We start from the raw sequence: 23,999 nt of genomic DNA, 5'->3' as shown, positions 1-23,999 counted from the left end.
GCAGCTGGCCCTCTGCCTGCACCCCTTGGCACAGGGTCTGAAAGCAGGTCTGAGGTAGGCCCATCCCCTCCAGACCCTCTGGGGGCCCAGCCAGTTATTCCTGGCTCTCCTGTCTTATTTGTACTCTGGAAAACTTGACGGCAGCATGGAAAGCTCCAGCTGCCAGTGCCACACGCCAGGCCCCGTGCCCTTTGCGCAGGAATGGCAGGGGGCAGGGAGAAGGGAGGAGACGCCATTTGCTCAGCTGCTAGACACAGGGCCAGGAGGGGCAGGGAGGGGGAAGCACGTGTGGCATGTTCAGCCTGTACCCCAGAGACAGGGTGTTCGGGGAGGGGGCCTCAGTACCTTGGGACTTCTGCCAGTGTGGTCTTTGGGCCAACCCCTTCCCCAAGAAACACCTCAGGCCCCTATGTGGTCTGGAGATAGATCAAGGCCCACCCTGGCTCCTTGGTTGGAGAAACTGAGGCTCAGGGGAGGCAACTGGGTTGGCTGCTTGCTGGCCCTCTTGGAGAGCTCTGGCTTGGACCCTGAGGAGTCAGTAGAGGCCTAGGTATGAGTCATTTCTCAGCTTCCAGCCTCACTCCTGGGGCCTGGCACATGCAAGGTGTAAGGTAGGATCACCCATATTACGGGGTTGTTTTGTTACTTGCCCAAAGTCACAAAACTATCAAGTGGAAGAAGCCAGGAAGACTGTCCTTTCCCCCGCTTAATCACCTCCTTCATCCTATATCACGCAGCCCAGCCCAGGAGGCCAGCAGTCCATGGCCAGCGTCCCTCCCCCGTACCATTCCCTGTCCCTCTCTGCAAAGCCCCATGTCATCCATCCCTAACTCCAGCCTTATTCCCTTTCGTAGGGGTGTCTGTCCATCCTGCCAGGATGCAGAGAACCCAGCAGCAGGGCATAACCAGTGTGGGAGAAGGAAGGCGCCCACCCCCAGGGCCAGGGAGCTGGGGGAGGCTGTACCTGGAGCTGCACGCTCTTTCTCTGGCCTCTGGCTCCTGCCTGATGAAGCTCGCCTCTGGGGAAAGGCAGGGGTGGCAGGAGAGCGCTCTTAAAGACGAAGGCTGGCCTCCCTCCATCTGCCTCCCTCGGGAGACGTGAAGCCAGTCAGAGAGCAGCTGGTACCCATGGGCTGGGCGGAGTTCAACGGCTCACTGGGGAGTGAGTGGGGACGGAGGCCAGCCTGGCCTTTGTCCCTTCTCTGCTGTGCTCCCTGCAGTTTGAGGTGGGTCTCAGAGTGAGAGTCCCAAGAGTGGGGACAGAGGGAGGAGAGGAAGTGAAGTTGCTGGAGGCATCACAAGCCAGGCCCTGGTTCTCTCCCATAATAGCACCAACAGGTAGAGGCCATATTTTGTCTGAAGACACCTTCTCCACCTTTTATTTTCCTATACCCTGTCAGATCCACACAGCCCTGGGAGGAGCTTACATGAAATTATTCATTCCATTACATGAAATGAATTACAGACGCAGAGTGTGCACGCATGTGCTTAGTGTGCATTCAAATAGGTAACTATGCGAGAGCGTGCCTGCAAATGCCCGTGTGCACAAGAATGTAGGCCACAGTGGGACGGTGCGCTGGGGGAAGAAGCCAGAGGTGAGTAACTGTTCCAGTGTGCAAAGGGAGGTCTGTGCTCGGCTTCAGCTGTTGGCAGTGGGAGATGCGGAGCTGGCCTTCCTATGCCAGTGACAGGCCCAGCCTGGGGACAGAGGCTCATAAATAGCTGGTGTGTTCTCTGGAGCCATCACCATTGTCATCGCCTGGACAATTGCAGCACACAGCATTTGAGGAGAGGCAGACAACTCGGGAAGCGGGAGAGCCTGGGCACACACCCCTCAGGCTGAGCCTGGGATGCGGCTGCTGAGCTGGAAAGTGGGTGTGGAGGATGTTGTGGGGCAGGAGTTTTGAGGTGTGGAGAGGGAACATGGGGCTAGGGCTGCGAATCCTGTGCAGCACGGGTGACAGGGCCACTTCCAAAGCCTGCAGGCTCACAGCATAATCCTGAGTCTGTGTACATGAGGGAGACATGGGGGGGCTGGATGTGTCCCAGAAGAAAGGGAGAGCCAGTGGGTGTCCTACATCCTGGAATCCTTGCAGGGGAGCAGCCCCTTGGTCTGCAAACAAACAGCACACATCTGTTTAGCTAAGGAGCAGTTCACTGGGGGCAGTCTCCCAATGACCCGCCACACGCTGGGTCACCGAGCAGTGGGGAGGTTGCAAGGAAGGGCCAGGTTGTGTGCTGGGTCAGGGATGGGTCTTCCCAGAGTCCACAGCCCAGAGTAGGAGCCAGTAACGCCTAACACTGCCTGCAGAGCATCTCCTGGGATGCTCCCTGGGCTCTTGACTCCCGGGGTCACAACTGAACTCATCCTCACCCCCACGATCTAATCCTCTCCTCTCCTCTCCTCCACATGTGGAGACTCTGGCATCACCCCGGCTCCTGCTGCCCTTAAATGGGTCACTCCTTGCCTGCCCTGCAGTGCTTCCTTCCTCTAGTCTTCACCCTGCAAAGCTGACCAACCCCCTCCCAGGGCTTCCTGTCCCTAGGTCAGGTCTAGAGACACCTAGGCCAGTGCCTGATGGGGCCTTGCCTTCCCACTGCTCCTACCACCTCCGGCCCGTCTTCCCTTCTCCTATGTCCCCCATTGCCAATCCCCAAGGTCCCTCTGGCTGCTCTCAGGGTCACAGAGAGACATCCTGTTCCAGGACATATTGAGCTCCCTCCCCCGTGCCCCCGTGTTTGCACAGTCACATAGGCTGTATCCTCATCCTGGACAGATCAGTGCTCCCCCCACTCCCCATCCCTGCTGCCTGCAGATCCCTGCTTCACCTCTACCTTCCTGGGGAGCCTCAGGGACTTGCCTCTGCTTTCAGTACCCTGCGTGCTCACACCTCGATGGCAGCGCTTATCACATGTGTGTGGTGATTGTTGATGGCTGCCCAGCACCCCAACCCAGCCTATCCCTCCAAGACAGGCACTGTGTCTTTCATCAGTGCCTGGCCAGCCTGGGGGTCACTGCCAGGACTTTGTCCTGGCATTTATGGCATGCACAGTGCCTGGGCTCCAGGACAGGGGGCGGTGCCCCCAGGGGCAATGCTGAGAGAGGCTGAGGCTACCCAACTGCAGGTACAGCCCAGGACTTTCGTTCTTGGATGCACAGGGACACAGCACTCAGGAAGGAAGGCAGGCAGGAATGTGCCTTTGGCCTTGGACTAGCTAGGGAAGCCAGAGAGAGCCCAGGAGCTGAGCTGGGGGTGTTGTGTGGGTATGACAGGAGGGGCAGATGGGGAGCTGTCAGCTGGGGCGAAGGGCTGCTTGGGAGCCTGTGCACACGACATTTCCAGTATTCTAGAATATGGCCTTCTCTAATCGCCATCGACATTCCGTTCCATAGGCACTTGGGCCGACAGCTGGCCTTCTTTTAATAGCCACAAGTATTCTGGATGACATCCTGATCTCAGGGCATTTATGGTGAGCACATCCACAGCTTGCAGCCCCTTCCTCCCCAGGTATGTCCAACCTTGCAGTCACACAGAGAGGCACACACCACCCACACTCACTCATATGCACAGCTTGAAACAGACACATTGGGGCATGCTCTGTCACGTGTCAATGGGTGTTACAGTGACAGAGCATGTGCCAGGCACATGGCCACACACATGCTCGAGCTATGTTCTGCCGGCTGTAGACCTCCTACTCTTATCAACACACACGTGCACTTATCATGGCACAGCACAGCCAACAGCACCGTGCAGAGTCAGAGTTGCATGATCACACACACACACACACACACACACACACACACACACAAACCACATGCAGGCCTTGCTCAGAGCATCTCGGAGTCACAGAGACCCCCAGGCAGACAAGGAAAAGCTGAGAGGTGCTGGGAACAGGTGATTCCTGGAGGGCATTGCCCCTGCCCACAAGAACAAGAACAAGTCTCCCTTTCCTGGCCTCTCCCTGGGCTACTCGCCCCTAATCCCCGCCCCTTTACGGATTGGCAGGTACCGGGCCCAGTCACCTTCCCTGGAGTCTCTGCTTCCTGTCCCTGGGGCCTGGGGGGCGCCTTGGCTTCCAAGTCCTCCAGACTCTGACCGTAGAGGGACCGCCCATTCGCTTGCTGGGCGGCTCCCCACACAGCTGCTGCCTCCATGTGTGTCCAGCCCTGGGGGAGGTGAGAAAGTGACTGTGAGGTGAGAGGGACAGTCCGTAGCTTTGCTCTGGCCCTTACCCCACCAGGTCCTCCTCCATCCTCCCAACAGGTATTCATTGTGGGAGGCCCCTGACACCATTTGCATGGTTGCTGGTCACCAAATAAACCCCGTAAATTGTGCATGCCTATGCTAGGGTGTGGGTGTGTGTGTGTGTGTGTGTGTGTGTGTGTGTGTGTGCGCGCGCGCGCGCGCATGTGCAAGTTTGCTCCCCATCTGCACACCTGCAGACCTCCCTAAGCAAGTGGTTATTTATATTTTTGAATAGATGGGTGGTCTTCACGAGGGTCTAGGCCTCCATTAACAGATTAGATTTCTCCTTGTTGTTCACTACAGTGGTTTACAGGAGGGACCCCTGAGAGCTCCTCTCTCAGTCCCTCAACCAAGACCCCTGGGGATGCAGGCAGTGGGAGGAGATCGCTGGGGGGTCAGTCGGTGGCAGCTCTTGTTGAGGCCCATAGAGGGCGCTGTAGGTAGAATTAAGGAAGAGCCCAAGTGTGGCGGGAATAGGAGCCGGTGGTGCACGGAGCTTTCCTGGGGGCATCTAGGGGCAGCAGAACTGCAGGCACCAAGGAGGGCTGACACCCACCCTGGGCACACCTTGCCAGCGCTGATGTGAGATGCCTGTTTTCCCTTTCAGAGGAGGATGTGGAGCCTCAGAGAGGGTAAGTGACCTGCCCAGGCTCCCACAGTGAGCACGTGGTAAGCTGAGGCTCAAAGCCACATCTCCTATCTCCAGGGCCCATGACAATCCTGTGAGCTCTTCAAGCCTCCCAGGAGGAGGGGGCTTAATGCGGAGGAGCAAGGAGCTCCAAGCTAACTCCTGCCTTGACTCTCCGGAGCCCTATCTAGGGCCAGATGTGCTGATCTCTTCAGGCTGTGGCTCTAGGGAGAGAGTCAGTGTGGAAAAGGAGATGGCCTGGAGTTGGAAGACCTGTGTTTAATCCTGGCCCTGCTCTTGGGAACCCCCAAACCATCCCTTCTCTGGCCCTAGTGCCCCTGCCTATCAGGGAGGATTATGAACTCCATGGGGGTGTTGGGATGGTCTCTTCCTGTCAGGGTGCCAGTGTCCTGAGGGTCCCTGAGTCTCAGAGGTAGCCCCACCAGGGCCCATGTTTCCCCCAGAACCCCAGGGCTGCCTGAGGAAGGGATGGCCAGGTGCAAGCTGGCAAAGGCCCAGCGTCCTTACCACCTCACTCTCTGAGCCCAGGGACTCCTGGCGCCTCCGTCCAGAGATCCAGCTGAGGTTGGAGGTATGGCTGATCAGCGTGGAGCGGTGGGTGGAGCGGTAGCTGGGGTAGGGGTGACTGTGCCGGCGTGATACACCCAGCAGCACCCCCAGGCAGGGCAGGTGCTGGGCAATAGCCACCCTGCAGGGGCCACCCATCTGATTAGGGCCAGGGGATGGGCAGACAGATGCAGGGGAGGGGATGGATGCACAGGGTGGTACAGGCCTAATGTGTGGTGACCGAGAGCTTCTGGGGAAATGGGGAGGCTCAGACCCTGGGAACCATGGCTGGTGATGAGGACAGAAAGACAGACGCTGGGTGGGGAGATTGACAGGCTCACAGGGCTGGTGGGAGGAACAGAGAGATTCTGGGTGGTAGGCATGCAGGGAGAGCCTGGGGATGTCAGTTCCAGCCCCCAAGTGGTTGGCTTAAGCCATATCTCTGGTAACGGAGACCAGGGACACTCCTGAGCAGCCTCTGTGCTGGATGGGTTCAGGCCTGCCACTGGCCTTGGGAAGGCGATGAGTGACTGACACCACCAGGCAAAAGCACTGAGGGAGAAGCAGCCTTGCCGGGTTGCTATCAGCACGCATACTGGCCCAGAGCCACTCCAGGCCCCTGCCAGGCCCTGGGAGCAGAGCTGAGCTCTCCCTGCTGTGGTCTCTTCAGGATGACACTATCAGGGAGGGTGGTGAGGGAAGGGCTTAAATTCACAGGGCTGTCCTGGCTGCCCTACACCCCAGGTCTGAAAGGTCCCATAGTTAGGATTGGATACTGCCCAGGGAGCCCTGACTTCCCTGCACATCGTGCCCCCTGGGAAGCTGGGGTGGGGGAGGGAGGCACACCAACTCCAGATCCCACTCAGTGTCACTAGCCGCTCCCAGCTGCTGGTGGCCCCCATCCAACACACATACAAGAGACAGGAAAGGTGGTGGCCTCTGCCCCCATCTGCAGGCCAGGCCCTCGGAGGCCAAGGTTGGGGTTCTGGAAAAGAGCCACACCTGTACTTGGGGTGGGTGATGGCGTAAATGATGGGGTTGTGGATTGCAGAGGCCTTGGCGATGACGGCTGGCACCGAGCTCATGTAGGGTGTCAGGACATGTGCGTACCTAGGACAGAGAAGGTGTGGTCCCCAAGCTAGCTGGCCCTCCTGACGCACCTTCTCTTCTGGGCCAGGCCCTGCCAAAGCCCAAATCCTAATCCGGCCCAAACCAGCACCGCTAAGTCAGCCCCACAGGGAGGAATTGGCAGTGCTAGGATAATTTTTTCTTTCTTTTTTTTTTTTTTCTCTATCACCCAGGCTGGAGTTGCAGCGGCGTCATCTCAGCTCACTGCAACCTCTGCTTCCTGAGTTCAAGCAATTCTTCTGCCTCAGCCTCCTGAGTAGCTGGGACTACAGGCTCCCATCACCACACCCGGCTAATTTTTGTATTTTTAGTAGAGATGGGGTTTCACCATGTTGGCCAGGCTGATCTCGAACTCCTGACCTCAGGTAATCCCTTGCCTTGGCATCCCAAAGTGCTGGGATTACAGGCGAGAGCCACAATGCCAGGCCTATGCCAGAAGAATTCTGATCTGAGTGAGAAGGAGGGAGCAGCGGGTGGTTGAGTGTGTGGCTCTGGAAGGAAGATGTGCCGAATTTGGGGTGGAGGTTCCCAGGTCCACTGTCCCTTGGAGCCTGTGCTGCTGGCGATACCCCACTTCCCCCCATTGACTCTGGCCCTCGGACCCTCTGCCTAGCTCTTCTCATACCCCACCCCAACCGTGATGCCCATTCTTGCCCTGGCTATTGTAGAGAAACCCCACAGTAGGGGCCTGGGGGGACCAGGCCATTCCTCCACAAGAAGGTCTTCTATCTAAACACTTGCAAGGTTAAATAGCCCTCACTTCTCAAAAACACTTCTGAAGGTGAGCCTGCATCCGTGCCGCTGCAGATGTCACAATCCCCAGACTCTAGCCACAAAGGGCTAGAAGGGCAGCTCTCAGGGACCCATTCCTGGAGATGGGCAGCACCTCTGGTCATGTGACCACAGCCCAAGCAGAGAGAGAGGAGACCTCAAGAGGAACTGCGTGTTCCAAAGGGGGCTAGCAGGCCGGCCGCCCAAAGCTTTGTGGGGCACAGAGCTCCTCTGCATGTGCCCTGGTGCTTCCAGAAACTAGGTGGCCTCCCACCCACCCCGGGGCTGGGCACCTCACCCAGGGAGAGAATAAGCTGTGAGGCTGGTCTTAGGGGGCAAGGATGGCTGGCCGGGGTTGGGCTGGGAGGAAGAAGCTGCCCAGGCTTCTTGCTCCAACCCCCACCCCTTCAGCTTCTTCCCCAACTCTTTATCACTGCTTACCCAGCAAAGGCCACCAGGGCCACAGCAGAATAGGGAGCCCAGGAGAGCACGAAGAGGAGGATGACCAGCAGCATGATCTTGGCCATCTTGCACTCGCTCTGCAGCCGCTGCCGCTGCCACAGGGACTCACCACTCCCCTTGCAGGCCCCGAAGGTCTGGAGAGCCCTAGGAAGGACGCATAGTCCAGGTCTGACCCTAGTCGGGTGGCAGCGAGCACCAGGGTCACGGCTGCTGTCGGGGAGCCTCCCTGGACTATCTTTGGGGGGCACTTGGGAGAGTGTCATTCCTTCCAGCAGTGCAGGCAGCCGTGACTTCCAGAAAGTTTTCTGTGACATGAGGGTCTTAGCTGCCCCCCACTCCCCCTTGATTCGGTGTGCCTTCTCTGCTCCCTTGGCCATGCCTAAAAGCCCTCCCCAGAAGCCCATGTCTCCTGAGGCTCACCCTAGACATCGCTGCCCCGTAAGCACATGCTCAGCCTGCCTTCAGCCACTGGGCATGCTCTGGTAGGCTGGTGCAAGTGTGAGTGGTGGGGCAGGGGCCGCCTGGCAGAGGGGCCGGCCCCCCTCCTGTAGCCCCCTTCCATGCTCGGCTCTTACTGTCCTGTCTCTCGGATGGCCCTGAAGATGAAGATGTAGCAGTAGATGATGATAAGCAGAGGGAGGAAGAACACGAAGCAGCAGAGAAGCATGGTGTAGGCGCGCACGGCCGGCGTGAAGCTCATGTAGTCCCAGGAGCAGGATGTCAGCAACCCCTCGGGCACGTAGGCACCTGGGAGCCAGGGCAGGTGCTCAGGCTTTGTGGTGGCACTGACCAGGGCTCCTTATCTGGCAGGAGCTTTGTAGTGGCATTCGGGTCCCCATACAGCCCTGGCCCCTGACCTGGCCCTGTCTAGTGCAGTGAGGAAGCTGGAAGGAATTGGGATGGCCTGCAAAGCCCACTGCCTCCCATTCCTGCTAGATTTGAGCAGAAAGCTTACCATAACTACAAGATTGTGCTTGCCAGGGCTTCAGCCAGAGGCCTAGTCTTGCCCCAGGAGGGCTACTACCTTGCTCTCCACCCTTCCACCTGCAGAGGCCTCACACCCCAGCCCCCTGCCTAGTCTGACTCAGCATGAGAAGTACCTGTCACTTTGCCCCACCCAGAAAGCCTCTGTATTTTGGGATCAGCTGCCCAGGAGGTCCTTTGGCCCCTGATGGGGCAGTGTCAGTTTCCCTTGCTGCCGGTCACACCCCCTGAATGTCCATCTGACCTGAGGCTCAGGTAGCTCCTGGGCACCCCTGCCCCCATCAGCTGGCTGACCCAAGTCCACCTACTTCCCCTTGAATGTGCCCCTCCCAGCCCATCTGCCCCACTTCCAGTTCCAGCATCCCACTTACTCCAGCCAAAGAAGGGTGGCAGACTCCAGGCCAGGGCATAGAGCCAAACGCCCAGCAGGACAAATGCCGCGCGCCTCTTGGACGCCACACCAATGGTGGCCAGCGGGCGTGTGATTACCAGGTAGCGGTCCAGGGCGATGGCCGTCAGGGTGATCATGGAGGAGATGCCAAAGAGAGCCCCACAGAAGGCATAGAACTCGCAGCCTGTGGGCACAGCCCCTGCTCTGAGTCCTGGGGAGGAGGGTCTGGGGATGGGGTGGACTCTGCTCTGGCCCTTGCCTCACAGGAAGAGCAGGCCTGAGCACACTCCACCCCCTCCACCTGCCACATCTGGCCAAGGCTGGCAGAGGCCTCAGGACCAACACTGCTTCCGTTCTTGCTTACTCACAGGCAGCTACCCACTCTCTGCCCAGGCGCAGCAAATCACCTCCTTTAGGCCACCCACCATTGTGGGCATCCCCAGGTCAAAACCCTCCTCCTCCCTCGAGCAAAAGGGAGCCCCAGTATCTACCTGTCTCCCCAAAAAGCCAGTGCTTATAGAGGCTGCTGGCGAAGAAGACAGGGGCCTGGGTGAAGGACATGAGGAAGTCGCTGACTGCGAGGTTGATAATGAACATGTTGGCAGGTGTCCGGAGGCCTCTGCTCCTGGAAGGATCAGAAGCTGTTAGGAGGCACTTCCTGACGCCTCCAGAGCTATGGGGAGCTTCCCGCACCCCTCAAGTACGCATGTGCACACATGTGCCACACACTCACACATGCACACACACACGGGCATGCAGACAGGCATGAGCTGCCGGGCCACAGAGCTATCCCACTGTCCAGCAGGGACCAGCTGAGCAGCTGTTGAACCCAGCAGTGTGGGCTGAGTGAGGACCCCAAGACAGCTCCCTCAGAGTGAAGCAGGGGGCAGTTTCTCTCCAAAATCTGAGGCGTGGCCCAGCGCAGGCCGGTTCTTGGGTCATGTCCCTTTCCTCTTCTCGCCCTCTAAATTCCTCTGCACGACTCACACCATCTCCTTGGCCAATTCACTGGTTTCCTTGAGTCCCTCCAGGCCAAGATCTCCCTAGAGGTTTCTCCCCAGGCTCCTCCTCCTGCGTACCCTGACTGTGCTTTCCCATGGCTTCTCATGCCTCCCTCGTCCTCGGGTCCCCCTTCCACCCTCCCTCCAGTGTCACATCCTGCCTAGGCCCTGCCCTACACACTGTCTCTGTAGTCCTCACCCTTGGGGATGGCAAAGGGCAGAGGAGCTGATGGCTGTGCACCACGACCGGGCCAGGCACTTTCACCAGCCTCAGCTCCTGTCATCTTCCATCTTTGCATCCACCCTGAGGGAGGCGTCATTGTCCCCATTTTCCAGACAAGATGCCCCCACTCATGAAGTGACTTGCTCTGGTGCATAGCACTCAGTAAGTGGCTCATTTGTGGGGCAATGCACATCCAGGAACTTACTGCATCATCACAGTGACTCCATGAAGCACAGCTCTGTTTCGCAGGTAAGAAAAGTGGGCTCAAGGAGGAGAAATTAGGTGCCCAGTCCTTTAGCTAGTAGGTGGGAGAGCCAGAGGGCTGTGTGGCCCTGGAGCCTGGGTCTCCTTCTCCATTTGCCTGTCTCAGTCACTGAGCCAGGCAAGGGGGCAGATGGAGAGGGACACTGGGGGTGGGTGTCAGGGGTGTTTGAGGGACTTGAGGATCCTGGTCCCCAGGAATGCTCTTTTTTGGGGGTTGGGGGTGGAGTCTTGTTCCGTTGCCCAGGTTGGAGTGCAGTGGCATGATCTCGGTTCGCTGCAACCTCTGCCTTCTGGGTTTAGGTGATTCTCCTGCCTCAGCCTGCTGAGCAGCTGGGATTACAGGCCCACACCACCACGCCTGGCTAATTTTTGTATTTTTAGTAGAGATAGGGTTTCACCACTTTGGCCAGGCTGGTCTCTTAACTCCTGACCTCAGGTGATCTGCTCACCTTGGCCTCCCAAAGTGCTGGGATTACAGGTGGGAGCCACCACACCCGGCCTAGAGTGGCTCTTCAAGGCAGGGGGAGGATGCTCTCTGGGGCAGGTGATGGCAGAGGTGCACTGAGAGCAGGGCAGAATGGTCAGAGACCCACATATTCTGGGCACACACACCCTCCACAGAGGATGCACCTGGGTCTCAATTAGTGCCAGTCAGTCAGGCCTCCCTGGACCATTTTTGGCTCTTTCGGTGACCTTGAGGAAGGTCTGGGCCTGAGATCATCGAAGGCATGGCCCTGCCCTCCCTGCCTAGCCTCAACACTGCCCTGGCCAGAGTTACAGCCAACATTCCTGCCCGCATGTTCTTCCTGTCTGCATGGCTGCCACCCTCAGTGCCCTGGGCCCAGCACCACCAACCAGGCACCTGCAGAAGGTATAGATGACTGTCAGGTTGCCCAGCATCCCCGTGAGTCCCACCAGCAAGATCACTGTGCCCAGAGTATAGTGGGCATGGTCTGGAACATCAACCGTAGGGAAGGGGACCCAGGCAGCAGCCCAAGTCCCAGCTGCCTGCGAAGAGACAGAGAAACGAGGGAATCACATTATCCCTTGTCACCTTCAAATAATCCTGAGAAGGAAGAGTTAGGATTCTCAACAGGGCAGGAAAACAGGCTCAGAGTGGCAAAGCCACTTGCACACACAGCTTGCAAGTGGCCAAGAAGAATGGAAGTGCAGGTCCTTTCCAGAGTCGAGCCCAAGCTCCTAGACCATGGCACAGGGGCCTTCTAGGAGTAGGCTCAGATCACCTGCTGGAGGCTGGTAGGACAGACAGATATGTACCTGGCAAGCAGGGACATGGCCCAGGTCACCCTATCTTTCCTTAGGGAGAAGGCAGAGCCAACTCCTGGGTGCATCCCTGCCTGCAGTATGGACTCCAGCCCAAGGGCCCAAGACAGTGTTTGATGCCTCTAGATGCTGGGGTTGTGAGTTGGGTGGAGCCCCTCTCAGGAGTCCTGTCCCCTACTGAGCCTTAGAGGAGAAGTTGCATTGCCCCATAGCGTAACTGGGTATAGCTGACCTTGATGCCTGGCATGAGAATGAAGGGAATTCCCTTTAGAAAGAAAGCTTAGGCCGGGCGCGATGGCTCAAGCCTGTAATCCCAGCACTTTGGGAGGCTGAGACGGGCGGATCACGAGGTCAGGAGATCGAGACCATCCTGGCTAACACGGTGAAACCCCGTCTCTACTAAAAAATACAAAAAACTAGCTGGGCGACGTGGCGGGCACCTGTAGTCCCAGCTACTCAGGAGGCTGAGGCAGGAGAATGGCCTAAACCCAGGAGGCAGAGCTTGCAGTGAGCTGAGATCCGGCCACTGCACTCCAGCCTGGGCGGCAGAGCGAGACTCCATCTCAAAAAAAAAAAAAAAGAAAGAAAGCTTAGGCCTCCAGGGTCACTGAAGGGAGATCATGACCATATCAGGTCAGGACAAATGGATTTAAAGACTCCTCCCACCCTAACCCCTTTCTGGAGAAGAGAGGGTGGCTTGGTCTCTGTCCTACCCCAGTGGCCCCTATCGCTACCGGAACCTTCCCATCCTGTCCAGCACCTGGACCAGCATCCCCAGGTCCTGAGGGTGCCCTCAGCCCTCCCCAGCTAGCAGTGGTGTTGATGGAATATGGCCCTGGGCCTGGGCTAGGATGATGGAGGTGGCAGAAGGCACCCAAGGCCTCACTGTGGGCTGGGCAGATCCAGAGACCCAGGGTGTGCCCTCCTCTCTGAAGGGCTCCATGGGACATCCAAGCAACCTCTAAAAGGAATGAGTGCAGCCAAGGACAGGTCTGGCCATTCCAGCCCCTTGTCCTCAGGGCTGGCCTTTCTATTCCTGGAATGCTCTCCATTAGGAAGGACATTGCCTGCACCCTCCTCTATCAGCCTGTTTATCGGGGGCAGGCTCAGGGAGGTCCAGTAATGGCTCAGCAGAGTTCAGACCTTTTCTATCTCCCTCTCAAAGCCCCTGCGTGTAGCCAGGAGGGGACCAGGAAGGGGATAGGGAAGTCTCTGTGCATGCACATGCTCGCCCAGGCTTACCGTGGGACTGATGGACGGAAGCTGGCCCAGGCTGGAGATGCTGCTCTGGGAGCTGTCCCACTTGCTGGGTGGGGCTGGGGTGGCCATGCAGCTGGGCTCCTGGGTTGGGCTCGGCGGGACTCTTGGACCCGAAGGAGGGTTCATCCCGAGTTGGGATGATCCTTGCTCGAGCCCACAGAGAAGTCAACGGCACAGGGAGCTCAGGACTTCAGCTGTGCTCAGCCTCCCAGCTTTCCTCCATCCTCAGCACCCCTGCTCAGCCTGCCCGCTGCTTTCTCCTGTGTCTGGCGCAGATCCAGCCTGGAGCTGCTCTTGGGGCTGGCGGTCGCTCTGTGTCTGGTGAAGCGCAAAGGAGTGAGTGTCGCAGTTATGGTGACTCAAAGCCACAGAGTTCATCCCCATCTTTATACAGTGGTGCGGGAGCTGCACATGCTCAATCACTCCATGCCTCCAGCTCACTCCGACCAAGGTCCCTGGGTGTCTATCTACGAAGGTCTGATGATGGTGGCGTGAATGTGAGTGTGAGTGCATGTGTTTCAAGGGAGACTTCTGGATGATGGTGGCGTGAATGTGAGTGTGAGTGCGTGTGTTTCAAGGGAGATTTCTGGATGATGGTGGCGTGAATGTGTGTGTGTGAGTGTGTGTGCGTGTGTTTCAAGGGAGACTTCTGGATGATGGTGGCGTGAATGTGAGTGAGTGTGTGTATGAGTGTGTGACAATGTGTGTTTCAAAGGAGACTTCTGGGATGATGTCGTGAATGTGTGAGTGTGTGTGTGTTTTTCAAGGGAGATTTCTGGGATGGTGTCGTGAATGTGTGTATGTGTGAGGGTGTGTGACTGTGTGTGACAGTGTGTGTTTCAAGGGAGATTCCTGGGCTCGGGCTCCTGGACATTGGGCAGAAGGCTCTGTCTTCTCCTTTCACCAGTCTCTGTTGTGTTTCTTCCCTGAGCTCATCAAGAACAGCCTCAGCTACCCCAAGAGCCCCCAGAGCTGTTTGTGGGCAGCTGAGGCTGTGCAGCTCAGCCTCACCCTTTCCACAGTGGGCCCTACCGCTATGTGTGGCTCCCATGAGCCATGGCGTTTTCACAGCCACCCTGCAGAGAGCCAAGGTTGGTCACCCCTTCACAGATGGAGACAGTAAGAGGATGTAGCATTAGGGTGAGATCAGATCATGAGGTGGCTTTTGATTGTTTTTTGATAAGAAAGTTTTATTGATTGATTGATTGATTGATTGAGACAGAGTCTTGCTCTCTCGCCCAGCCTGGAGTGCAATGGTGCCATCTCGGCTCACTGCAACCTCCGCCTCCCAGGTTCAAGCGATTATCCTGCTTCAGCTTCCCGAGTAACTAGGATTACAGGCACCTGCCACCACACCCAGCTAATTTTTGTATTTTTAGTAGAGACAGGGTTTCACCATGTTGGTCAGGTCGAATTCCTGACCTCAGGTGATCCGCCCACCTCGGCTTCCCAAAGTGCTGGAATTACAGGCGTGAGCCACTGGGCCCGGCAGAAATTTTTAAAGTATAAAGATTTTTTAATTTTTGGAAGAGTCCCGGGAACTCACCCAGGCCTGCAGGCCTGATCCAAGTTGACTGGATGTCAGAAGTGGAGGGGACCCCAGGCCTGCCCCTTGCCCTGTCTTAGAGGAGGCAGCAGAAGCTGGAGAAAAGGGAAGCTGAATACACAGCTGCCAGGGAGGGCCGCTCAGGCTAGGCCTGCCACAGAGGCTGCATTTAGGGGAGCCCGACCGGGCAGCGGTCATCCTATGTGGGTGCCATGTCCTGGCACAGTGCTGGGAGTGGCAGAGCCCTGGAGTGGACAGAGATATCACTCCTCTTCCAAAAGCTCCCCCAGTCTTTACAGTTCTCCCAGAGCCCCAGGTTTAAGCAGAAGTGGGAGCAGCCTCACTGGGAGCGGGAGCTGCACTTCCTGCAGCTGCCAGCCCATGGCTCACACTGCCCTCCTCCTGAGGCTCTTTCACTTCAGGGCTTTGGCTCACAGAGGCCACCCTGTGAGGCTGAAGGGCTGGCTTTGCTTTCTGGCCCTAGGCTCAATGCCAGCTGTTTGCCTTTTAATGTAAGGGTTTAACAATTCCTCGCAGCTGGGAGCAATTCTGAGTCAACACAATGTCCCATTCAATGTGGACCCCACTCTCTAACCTGCTAATTAAGACAGGGTGCAAGTGATGGAGCAGGCATGGGAGTCCAGGGGAGACGTGCTTGTCAGGTGGACACAGGAGGCGGGAATCCACATGCCATACCCAGGGTGCCACAGACCTCAAAGGAACACCTCAGGGAAAGGTCGGAGGAATCGGAGCCCCCTGCCTGGGGCCTTTGGAAGCCAACGTCTCACCTGACAATGTCCTTTCTCCATGGCCTGCACACTGCAGCCCTTGCGGGTGACACTGAGATCTCCTCAGGGCCCAATCCCCTCACTCCTGTGCTTCTGTCCCACTGGGGAGGCCCCCCATGGCCCTCATGCTCCCAACCTTTGCACCCCACACCAACCTGGCAGCTCGTCGGCCTGGAGCCTGCCATCCAATGGAGCCAGGAGGGCCATGTGGGCAGCCTCAGCCTCCAGGTGTCTCCTACGACTACTGCTGCCCAAGCTGTCCTGGCTGGAAGCTATGGTCTGACCTGTGGAAACCCTGGCCTTCCATCACTCCCCTCCGACCAGGTGCCTCCTGTCTTCCTGGGTGCCTGGCTGTGCTCACCTTCCCTCAGCACTTCTCCTCCTTTGCAAGCTTGGCTCAGGGTGGGGCCCAGCCTCTTGAGACCTGGGATCATTGATGGTCTCATGGGCCTGTGCCATCCAAGAATCTCAACGCAGGAACAAGTGTAGAAGGGGTCCTCAGACTCTTCCCAGTCCCCACTCTGGCTGGTCTCCCACTCCCTTGGAGACCATCCTGGGCATCTCCTCCTCCCCTGGTGCCATTCCCAGGGGCAGGCTGACCTCAGTGCTTGGTGCCAGGGTTGCCGATGGTCCCAGTGCACTGATAGTGACATTTCCCCTCCTGTGGCCCCCTTTGTTCTGGTTCCTCCCTTCCAGCCCTTGCTTCCTGCTGCAGCCCTAAAGGCAGGTGGAAACACATATTCCAGATAATCCCACACTTAACCCTTTGGTGGCTTCCATAGCTCTTAAGACAGAGACGGAGCCCAAACGTGGCAAGGCAGGTGGAGGGAGGTACTACATCACCTGGTATGTGGGGATAAGAAGTGGGCTTTAGGGGGAAGTGCATAACACTGAGGCTCAGCAACAAGAGGCACGCCATTTCCTCTGTGCGTGCATGGGCCAGGCTGCTGTCACTGCATGGGGCTCAGTGTCCCCAGGGACCTGCCCTTGCTCTTGCCCCTTTTCCATGCATGCTCCAGAGTAGCCTTGTTTGCAGGACGAGCAGCCGAGCTCAGGCGCCAGGCAGTCTGGGTGTGACTGCCAGCTGATTGGGGAGGTGTCTGAGAGCTCCAACTGCCAGCACCTGGAGACCTTGCTGAAAGCTGGATTAGGCCTTGCGGGAGGAGGAGGCCTGATCCCTTGGGGAGCTGAGTTCAGGTGAGTCTTCTCTTGCTGAGAGAGGAGGAGCCACTGAACCTGCCTAGCTCCATGCCTGGAGACCATGTTGGCCTCCTCTCAGATCACTGAAGGCACACAGCTCCTTTGGTCACCCAGCCTCTGCTCACACACTGCTCCTGAAACCTTCCCCTGTCCCCTACTCTGGGTCTCAGCTCAAATACCACCTCCCCGAGACTGCCAAGGGCCCAGCTGTTCACCTCCTCCTGTCCATCCCTCAGAGCATCCACGGATGGTGATAGTGGCATTTGCAGTGATTGTTGTCTGATCGTGTCTGTCTCCCTCCTTGGAATGCAAACAGGTTGGTTTTGTTCATCTTTGAGACCCACTGCCTAGCAGAGCACCTGACACATAGTATCAGGAAACCCAAAATCTCCCTGGTCCTTGCTTCTCAAAGTGTGGCTGGAGGACTGGCTGCTGATGTGCACCCCTCGTGCAGCTTGTTAGAAGTGCAGACTTCCCAGACCTGTGATCAGGTGTGGATGCACAAGGATGGCCTCACATTAAATGGGAGAGGTGCTGGTATAGATGCTTGGGAGGACTTCAGGGGTTGGTAGCAGGTGGTGGAAGAGCCGATCTGAGGGAACACTGAGGCACCCCAGAGATTAGCACCAATGGAGCGCACTGCCATGGCCGAGGCTGGACCACAGAAGGAAGGGGCTGCTGTGATTCCAGGGGCTGGGGCTCTCCAGCTGGGTGCCACCAAGGCAGGGCACTCACAAGGAGGCACGGCTGGCTGCTGGAGAGGTGCGTGGTGAGCAGAGCAGGGGCGTGGGGCCCTCACTGCCAACTCTGGCCTACCATTTCCACAGGAGCCCCGCCATGGTCAGGCCTACCCACAAACCTGGGAAGGAAACTGGGGAGATGTGGTTCCTGCAACAAAGAGCAGAGCAGGGCAAGGGTGATGGAACACACAACATCTGTCACTACAGACGTGATGTCCTTCCTTCCACCCACCCCCACCCGCTGCCATAGCCAGTAGATGGTGTGTCCCCAACCCATGGCCTGCAGGTTAGCCCTCCCATGTAACCCACAGGGGCTCTTGGGTGGGCAGCATTTGGCGGCTCGCTGCCTGGTCAGCCTCTGGATCAGCCTAAGCCACCTTCTGCTCAGCCTGGCCTAGGAGTCTATGGCCCATCACCTCTGCTCTGGTCCTCATTGCTCCAGGGAGACGCAGAGGGCTGAGTATGCGCAGTAGTACATGTAGCCCTGGCCCACAGCTCCGCACTGACTGCTGCCTGCTCTTCGCACCTCGCTGGCATGGTTGGAGGTGGGAAAAGCTTTCTAGCCCCTCATCCTCAGGGGAGTAGCAGGGCCACAAGGGCAGGAGGCCCGAGAGCTGCCCTGGGGCTGCACAGAGGGTCGAGGGCCAGGCCGGGGCAGCAGGAACAGGAAGTGTGCTATTTAGAAACGACTCAGCAGCGGGCCCTCGGCAGACGCATAACCGCGCTCTGGGGGACTGGAATCAACCAGCCGTCCTGGCCACTGCCTGCAACCCCCGACGGATGCTGACTTTGCTTATGGGCCTATGGGCCCCATTATTCCTGTCCCCTGTATATATTTTCTGAAAGCCCTTGCAAGAAGAGCTGAAAGAAAAGCTAGGAGCCCTGGAGGCTCCTGGCCCCTGTGTTTCTGTATTTCTGGCCACAGTACCGACTGTCCACGGAGGAGACGGGGCTCCCTGCCATCCAGCCCAGCCCAGCCCAGCAAGCAATACTGCTATGCCCCTCCCATGCCATGCCCATCCTGTCCACTTCTGGGGATCGGTTTCCTTATCCCGGGACTGGAAGAGGCTATCTGGTTATTCAGAGACTACTAGGAAACACCCAGGAGCTGTTGCCAGGGGAATGTTAAATGTCTTAGCAAGCACAGTCTTGTAGGCATCTGGCCAGCAGCTCACCTGGGGCCTCCCTCCCTCCTCTGGAAGCTGGCAAACCCTTTCAGGATGGGACCTTCTTCCCTATGGCTTGAGGGGAGGAGTTAGAAACACAGAAACTCGGCCGGTCGTGGTGGCTCATGCCTGTAATCCCAGCACTTTGGGAGGCCGAGGTGGGCAGATCACGAGATCAGGAGATCAAGACCATCCTGGCTAACACGGTGAAACCCCGTCTCTACTAAAAATACAAAAAATTAGCCGGGTGTGGTGGTGGGCACCTGTAGTCCCAGCTACTCGGGAGGCTGAGGCAGGAGAATGGCATGAACCTGGGAGGCGGAGCTTGCAGTGAGCCAAGATCGCACCATGGCACTCCAGCCTGGACGACAGAGCGAGACTCTGTCTCAAAAAAAAAAAAAAAAAAACGCAGAAACTCAGTTTTCTGCCACCTTAAACCATAGAACCCCAGGTGCAGCTCTGCCCTTTTACCTGCCCCTGGCCTGGGGACATCACCCCCGCTGCCTAAGTGTGGGCCTGCCCGCTGGGAGCCAGCCAAATGACTTGGTGGCCCCGATAACGTTCCGAGGTCTTGTCAGTCCCCGTGGCCCACCCTGCTCTCCATGGCTCCTCCCTCCCCTCACTCCCACGCAGGAGTGCTCCCACTGCATTCCCCCCTGTGCAGCCTATCCTGGCCAAAGGAAGCCGACAAGGACAGAGCCGCGGCTCCAAGGAGGGCTGATGATGGACAGAGTCTGCAGAGCATGGTTAGGCCATTTCCTGTCCTGACTAGAGCACCTGTGGTACCACCTGATTTTTTGCTGATGGCACCCACATCTCCTGGCATGGGGTGCTGACCCTGGATGCTCAGGGCTGTCCCCAGTGCCCAGCCTGCCAAGTTTGCGTGTATCATCTCAGTGAGTCTGGGCCTCCAACGTCATACCCATCTGAGTGCCATGCAGTCATTAAACTCCTACAGCACAGAGCCACACTCCGGTTTGCCTAAGACACCATGGCCACCTCAGGCAAGCCTGATGTAGAATGGACATCATTCTACCATGGGGCATGGCTGTATAGAATGGTGACACAGCCATGCCCCAGAGTGGCCTGTTCTTCCCTTTGCTGGAGGCTTCTTTTGAGAGGATCAGGTGAGAGAGAGGAATTAGGAAACAGAATGGCTGAGGAAAACATGAGGAAAGCTAAAAGAACAAACTTTTATGTGAAAATTTACTACTCCCGAGAGAGTCATGTGGATGTAAAAAACCCCAGCCAGTGGGTGGTCCTGTATTTCACATGCTTTGGGCACACGCAGCAGAAATCAAGAGCTTGCTATAGGATTTTTAAAAAGAAATTCTTTCCTTAGCACCTTTGACATTTCCTTGTTTGCACACGGAGCACTCTAATTGGGGTACACAGAGAGAGGAACAGAGACCTATGGATTATATACTTTCCTGTCCTTTTGGTAACTTGTTGGAACAGCACTTTTCTTCCTCAAAATATTATAGCTGATCACAATCAAGTGTCTGAGTCATTCCCTACAAAGTGGGGCATTTGTCTCAGGGAGAGAGTCACCCACTTTGATTTATGACAGCCCAGGGCAGTTTCTGACCTTGCAGAGAGGAGAGGTGTAAAAGACAAATGAAGCAGGATGGAAATCTACAGGAAACATCAGAGATATTCTTAGTGAAGACCCATTCTGGCATAGAGATGTGTCTCTGGGTCTGTTCTGTGACTGCCCCGCAACCCCTCGCTGATTTCAGCAGTGCATGAGTGGCACTGCAAGAATCTGAATCAAAACCCTGCATTCGGGCCAGATGCAGTGGTTCACACCTGTAATCCCAGCACTTTGGGAGGCTGAGGCGAGTGGATTGCCTGAGGTCAGGAATTCGAGACCAGCCTGACCAACATGGCAAAATCCTGTCTCTACTAAAAATACAAAAATTAGCCGGGTGTGGTGGTGGGCACCTCTAGTCCCAGCTACTTGGGAGGCTGAGGCCGGAGAATTACTTGAACTTGGGCAGAGGTTGCAGTGAGCCAAGATCAAGTCACTGCACTCCAGCCTGGGTGACAGAGTGAGAAAAAAAGAAAGAAAGAAAGAAAGAAAGAAAGAAAGAAAGAAGGAAGGAAGGAAGGAAGGAAGGAAGGAAGGAAGGAAGGAAAGAAAGAAAGAAAAGAAAGAACACTCTGCATTCAAATTTGTGACTAGACATGTCAGCATTGCAGGCAAACTCCCCAAGCTGTAAAAACAGGGTAAATTCCATCTCCCATCAGGCCCAACACGATCAGGTCAACCTTGGTGGGCATCCCAGCCTTGCCAATATTTGCTACAGGGAACTGGGAAGTGACAAGGAACCACACAGCTCTGAGATTCCGTTTCCTAACCCATAGAATGGAGATACTAACACCTGCCTCTCAGGGCTTCCGAGTGGCCTCATAAGAAGGCATGGAGAGTACTCAGCTTATGCCTCACCCAGAATCCAGGCTCCAATCTTACAGGGGCTGCTGAAGCAGGAGAGGCAACATCTTGGTGCCCGTGGGGCTTCCGTGTTTGTACAGCACATCCCCAAGATGATTACCCGGGAATTTAAAAAGTTATGCCACCTGGATTATTAATGATAGCCTACCCCCAGAGACTCCGATTTAGTTGGCCTGGGGTGTAGCCTAAACACTGGGATTTTTTAAAATGCTGTGTAACACAAAGTCACAGCCAGCCTTCAGCCACATACCTACATGGATCTAACATGTTTCCCACTCCCCTTCCTCATTTGCTCCAGCTCCCCTGGCTCCCAGCTCCAACCTCTGGAGGTTGCTGTTATTTTCTGGCTGGGCCAGGGAGCAAACTCTCCCCTCTTCTATGACCTACAGCCTGGGGGCCCAAGCTGGATTCAGGCCTCTGCCAGGACCTAAGCCTCTGAAGAGTGTGGGGAAGCAGTGGTGATGAAGGATCCAGGCACCTAGTGCCCAGGGCAGACAGGCACAGGAGCTGAAGCTATGAGGTAGGAGGGGCCAGGAGGCCTGGTGTCTGTGGGTAGAATTCAGGGCAGTAACCTCTAGCTGAAATGTAGGTTCTCCCTCCATTATGAACAAGGGCAAAACCTCTGCAGTAGTCTTCCTGGGACTTTGTGACCAATGGGAATCATCACTTCTTCTATATGACAGCAGAGTTGTTGCAGATAACTTGCCATATTGGTTTTGTTCATCACTACCTCAAAATCACAGTCCTGCGTAGACCTGCCACCAGATTCTGTGGTTGGTTCATTAAATGAAGAAGCACATAGTTTACCTGATTACAAGTTTATTGTTTAATATTTTGGTAACAACAGTTTAATGTCACTGGCTTACTCTGCAATCCTATGTATTTTGTCTTACGCATTAAAAGCACTCCTAGGCCCAGCGCAGTGGCTCAGTCTTGTAATCCCAGCAACTTGGGAGGCCAAGGTGGGCAGATCACCTAAGGTCAGGAGTTCAAAACCAGCCTAGCCAACATGGCGAAACCCTGTCTCTACTAAAAATACAAAAATTAGCCAGGCATGGTAGCACATGCCTATAATCCCAGCTACCAGGGAGGCTAAGGCAGGAGAATCGCTGGAACCTGGAAGGCAGAGGTTGCAGTGAGCCGAGATTGTGCCATTGTACCCCAGCCTGGGCAACAGAGCAAGACTCTAGTTAAAAAAAAAAAAAAAAAAATCACTCCTGGGGTTGGGTACAGTGGCTCACGCCTGCAATTCCAGCACTTTCAGGGGCTGAGGTGAGAAGATCACTTGAGGCCAGGAGTTCGAGACCAACCTCGGCAACATAGTGAGACCCCATCTCTACAGAAAATTATCTGGGTGTAGCAGCGCATGCCTGTGGTCCCAGCTACTTGGGAGGCTAAGGTGGGAGGATCACTCAAGCCCGAGAGGTTGAGGCTGCAGTGAATTATGATCATGCCACTGTACCCAGCCTGGGTGATGGAGCAAGACCTTGTCTCAACAAAAAGGTGTTAAAATACAATAAAATAAGAGCACCTCTGAAAAGGACTCCATAGGCTACACAGGACTCTAAAGGGGTTCCTGGCACAGAAAAAGTTAAGAGCAGTGAAGAAGATGAGGGGTGTTCAGAGCTATGATTAGGGCAGCGACGGGGAGGGATGGAGTTCTCTGGGTCTCCCCAAGAACTGCCTGGGGGTCTTATGAGCTGTTCCTTCCTAGGCTTTGCCCTCCACCAAGTCCCTGGCCCCCTGCAGGCCTGGTTGTTTGCTCTGTCTGGGTCCCCCAAGCCAGCCTGAGTCTGAAAGAACTACCTGGTCCTCGAGGCCTCACTGTCCATTCAGACCCCTGAGCCCCGACACCTGGCTGCAACTCTGGCCTTCCCATTTCCTTAGGTATACTGCAATTCCTCAGAGCTAGAAGGAGCTAGAAGAGCTGACCAACACTCTGTGAGGGTGGGGACTCCTTGGGAGACCAGGGGACCCCAGAGTGTGGCAGCTGCCCCCATAGCACAGCCTGAGTGGGCGAGTGATGTCTGGGGCAGCGTTTCACTGGAGGGACAGAAGCAGCCTTTGCTGCAGGCCTGACTGGAAGCTTCTGGGCCTTCCTAGGAGGGTGGGGCAGAGAGCACGGCATGGGAAACAGAGACCAAGAGGTGGCTGCCAGGGTGCAGGGCGACTTCTAACGCTTGGGGCTGCCCCTACATTTGACACTGAGAGTGGAGGCCCAGAGCTGGGTCCCAATTCCAGCCCTAGAGTGCAGACCCTCTAGCCTGGCCCTGTCCTCTGCTCTTTTCACACCAAGAGGGCTGCGGTCCAGAAACTCCCCAGCAGGAGTCCCCACCAGGAGTCTCAGCCTCTTCCTGATCATCTAAAAGCCTCCTAGAATCCTAGTTCTGGTAGCAAAAACTTAACAGCTTCTCCCCGAGGACCAGAAGCCTACGATTTCACACCAGTGTGAAGAGCAGCTGCTCCTGCCCATGCGTCCCCGCCAAGGACTCTGTGTCCCCAGCAGGGGACAGGGGCGAGTCACCACATGATGAGATTGATGCGTGAGAGCTCCTGTCAGAACAAGGGAGTTTCTGGGTTTGTTGTGGTTTTCATTTGTGATCTACTTGATGCAAGCACATTCTTTAAAAATGAAATAGCACTGAAAGCCAGTTTCCGGTCCCATCCCTCCTGCTTTCTCGTGTGAAAATAAATATAATTTAAAAGTTGTTGGAACCCAAAAAAAACCCACTTTAAACCTTGAGAGAAATGTGAATGTGATCTTAGTCACATATGGTTCCAACTTCTGTTTCTCAGATTATAGATTAACTTGCTTTCTTATTTTTTGTTCTGTACAATGACTAGAGAGAATTAAATTATATCAGGGACAAAAGCCTCCTGCCTTCTTATTTAAC

The 23,999-nt window shown here is 56.2% G+C and overlaps 1 protein-coding gene across 2 annotated transcripts; it reads right to left on the bottom strand.

The window, feature by feature from the left end:
• Positions 1-1,350: 1,350 nt before the first annotated feature.
• Positions 1,351-13,572, bottom strand: OPN4 (opsin 4). 2 transcript variants are annotated; one of them, XM_033209009.1, is made up of 11 exons: positions 13,193-13,565; positions 11,529-11,674; positions 10,608-10,640; positions 9,670-9,803; positions 9,159-9,362; positions 8,379-8,550; positions 7,783-7,947; positions 6,445-6,552; positions 5,404-5,584; positions 4,025-4,168; positions 1,351-2,113 (listed from the first exon to the last, which is right to left on the bottom strand). In XM_033209009.1, the coding sequence occupies exons 1-11, from the start codon at positions 13,334-13,336 to the stop codon at positions 2,075-2,077; spliced, it is 1,470 nt and encodes a 489-aa protein (XP_033064900.1). In that variant the 5' UTR covers positions 13,337-13,565; the 3' UTR covers positions 1,351-2,074. The 2 variants fall into 2 exon arrangements, with proteins under 2 accessions (XP_033064900.1, XP_033064901.1); XM_033209010.1 differs by lacking the exon at positions 10,608-10,640 and having other exon boundaries at positions 1,352-2,113; positions 13,193-13,572.
• Positions 13,573-23,999: the final 10,427 nt, after the last annotated feature.

Source organism: Trachypithecus francoisi, unplaced genomic scaffold, assembly GCF_009764315.1.
Source record: "Trachypithecus francoisi isolate TF-2019V2 unplaced genomic scaffold, Tfra_2.0 Lachesis_group9, whole genome shotgun sequence".
Lineage (NCBI taxonomy): Eukaryota > Metazoa > Chordata > Mammalia > Primates > Cercopithecidae > Trachypithecus > Trachypithecus francoisi.
Note: the sequence above shows the minus strand (reverse complement) of the source record. Positions and strands in the feature narration are given on the sequence as shown.

Excerpts from the sequence above, each read along its gene's own strand:
- OPN4 (XM_033209009.1), bottom strand. The coding sequence starts at position 13,336 with ATGAACCCTCCTTCGGGTCCAAGAGTCCCGCCGAGCCCAACCCAGGAG. Across the intron at positions 9,804-10,607 it reads GGAGTCACTGTGATGATGCA|GAGCAGAGGCCTCCGGACAC; the intron begins GTAAGTTCCTGG and ends TGATCCTTCCAG. Across the intron at positions 4,169-5,403 it reads TGGGCTCAGAGAGTGAGGTG|GGCTGGACACACATGGAGGC; the intron begins GTAAGGACGCTG and ends CACCTCCCCCAG.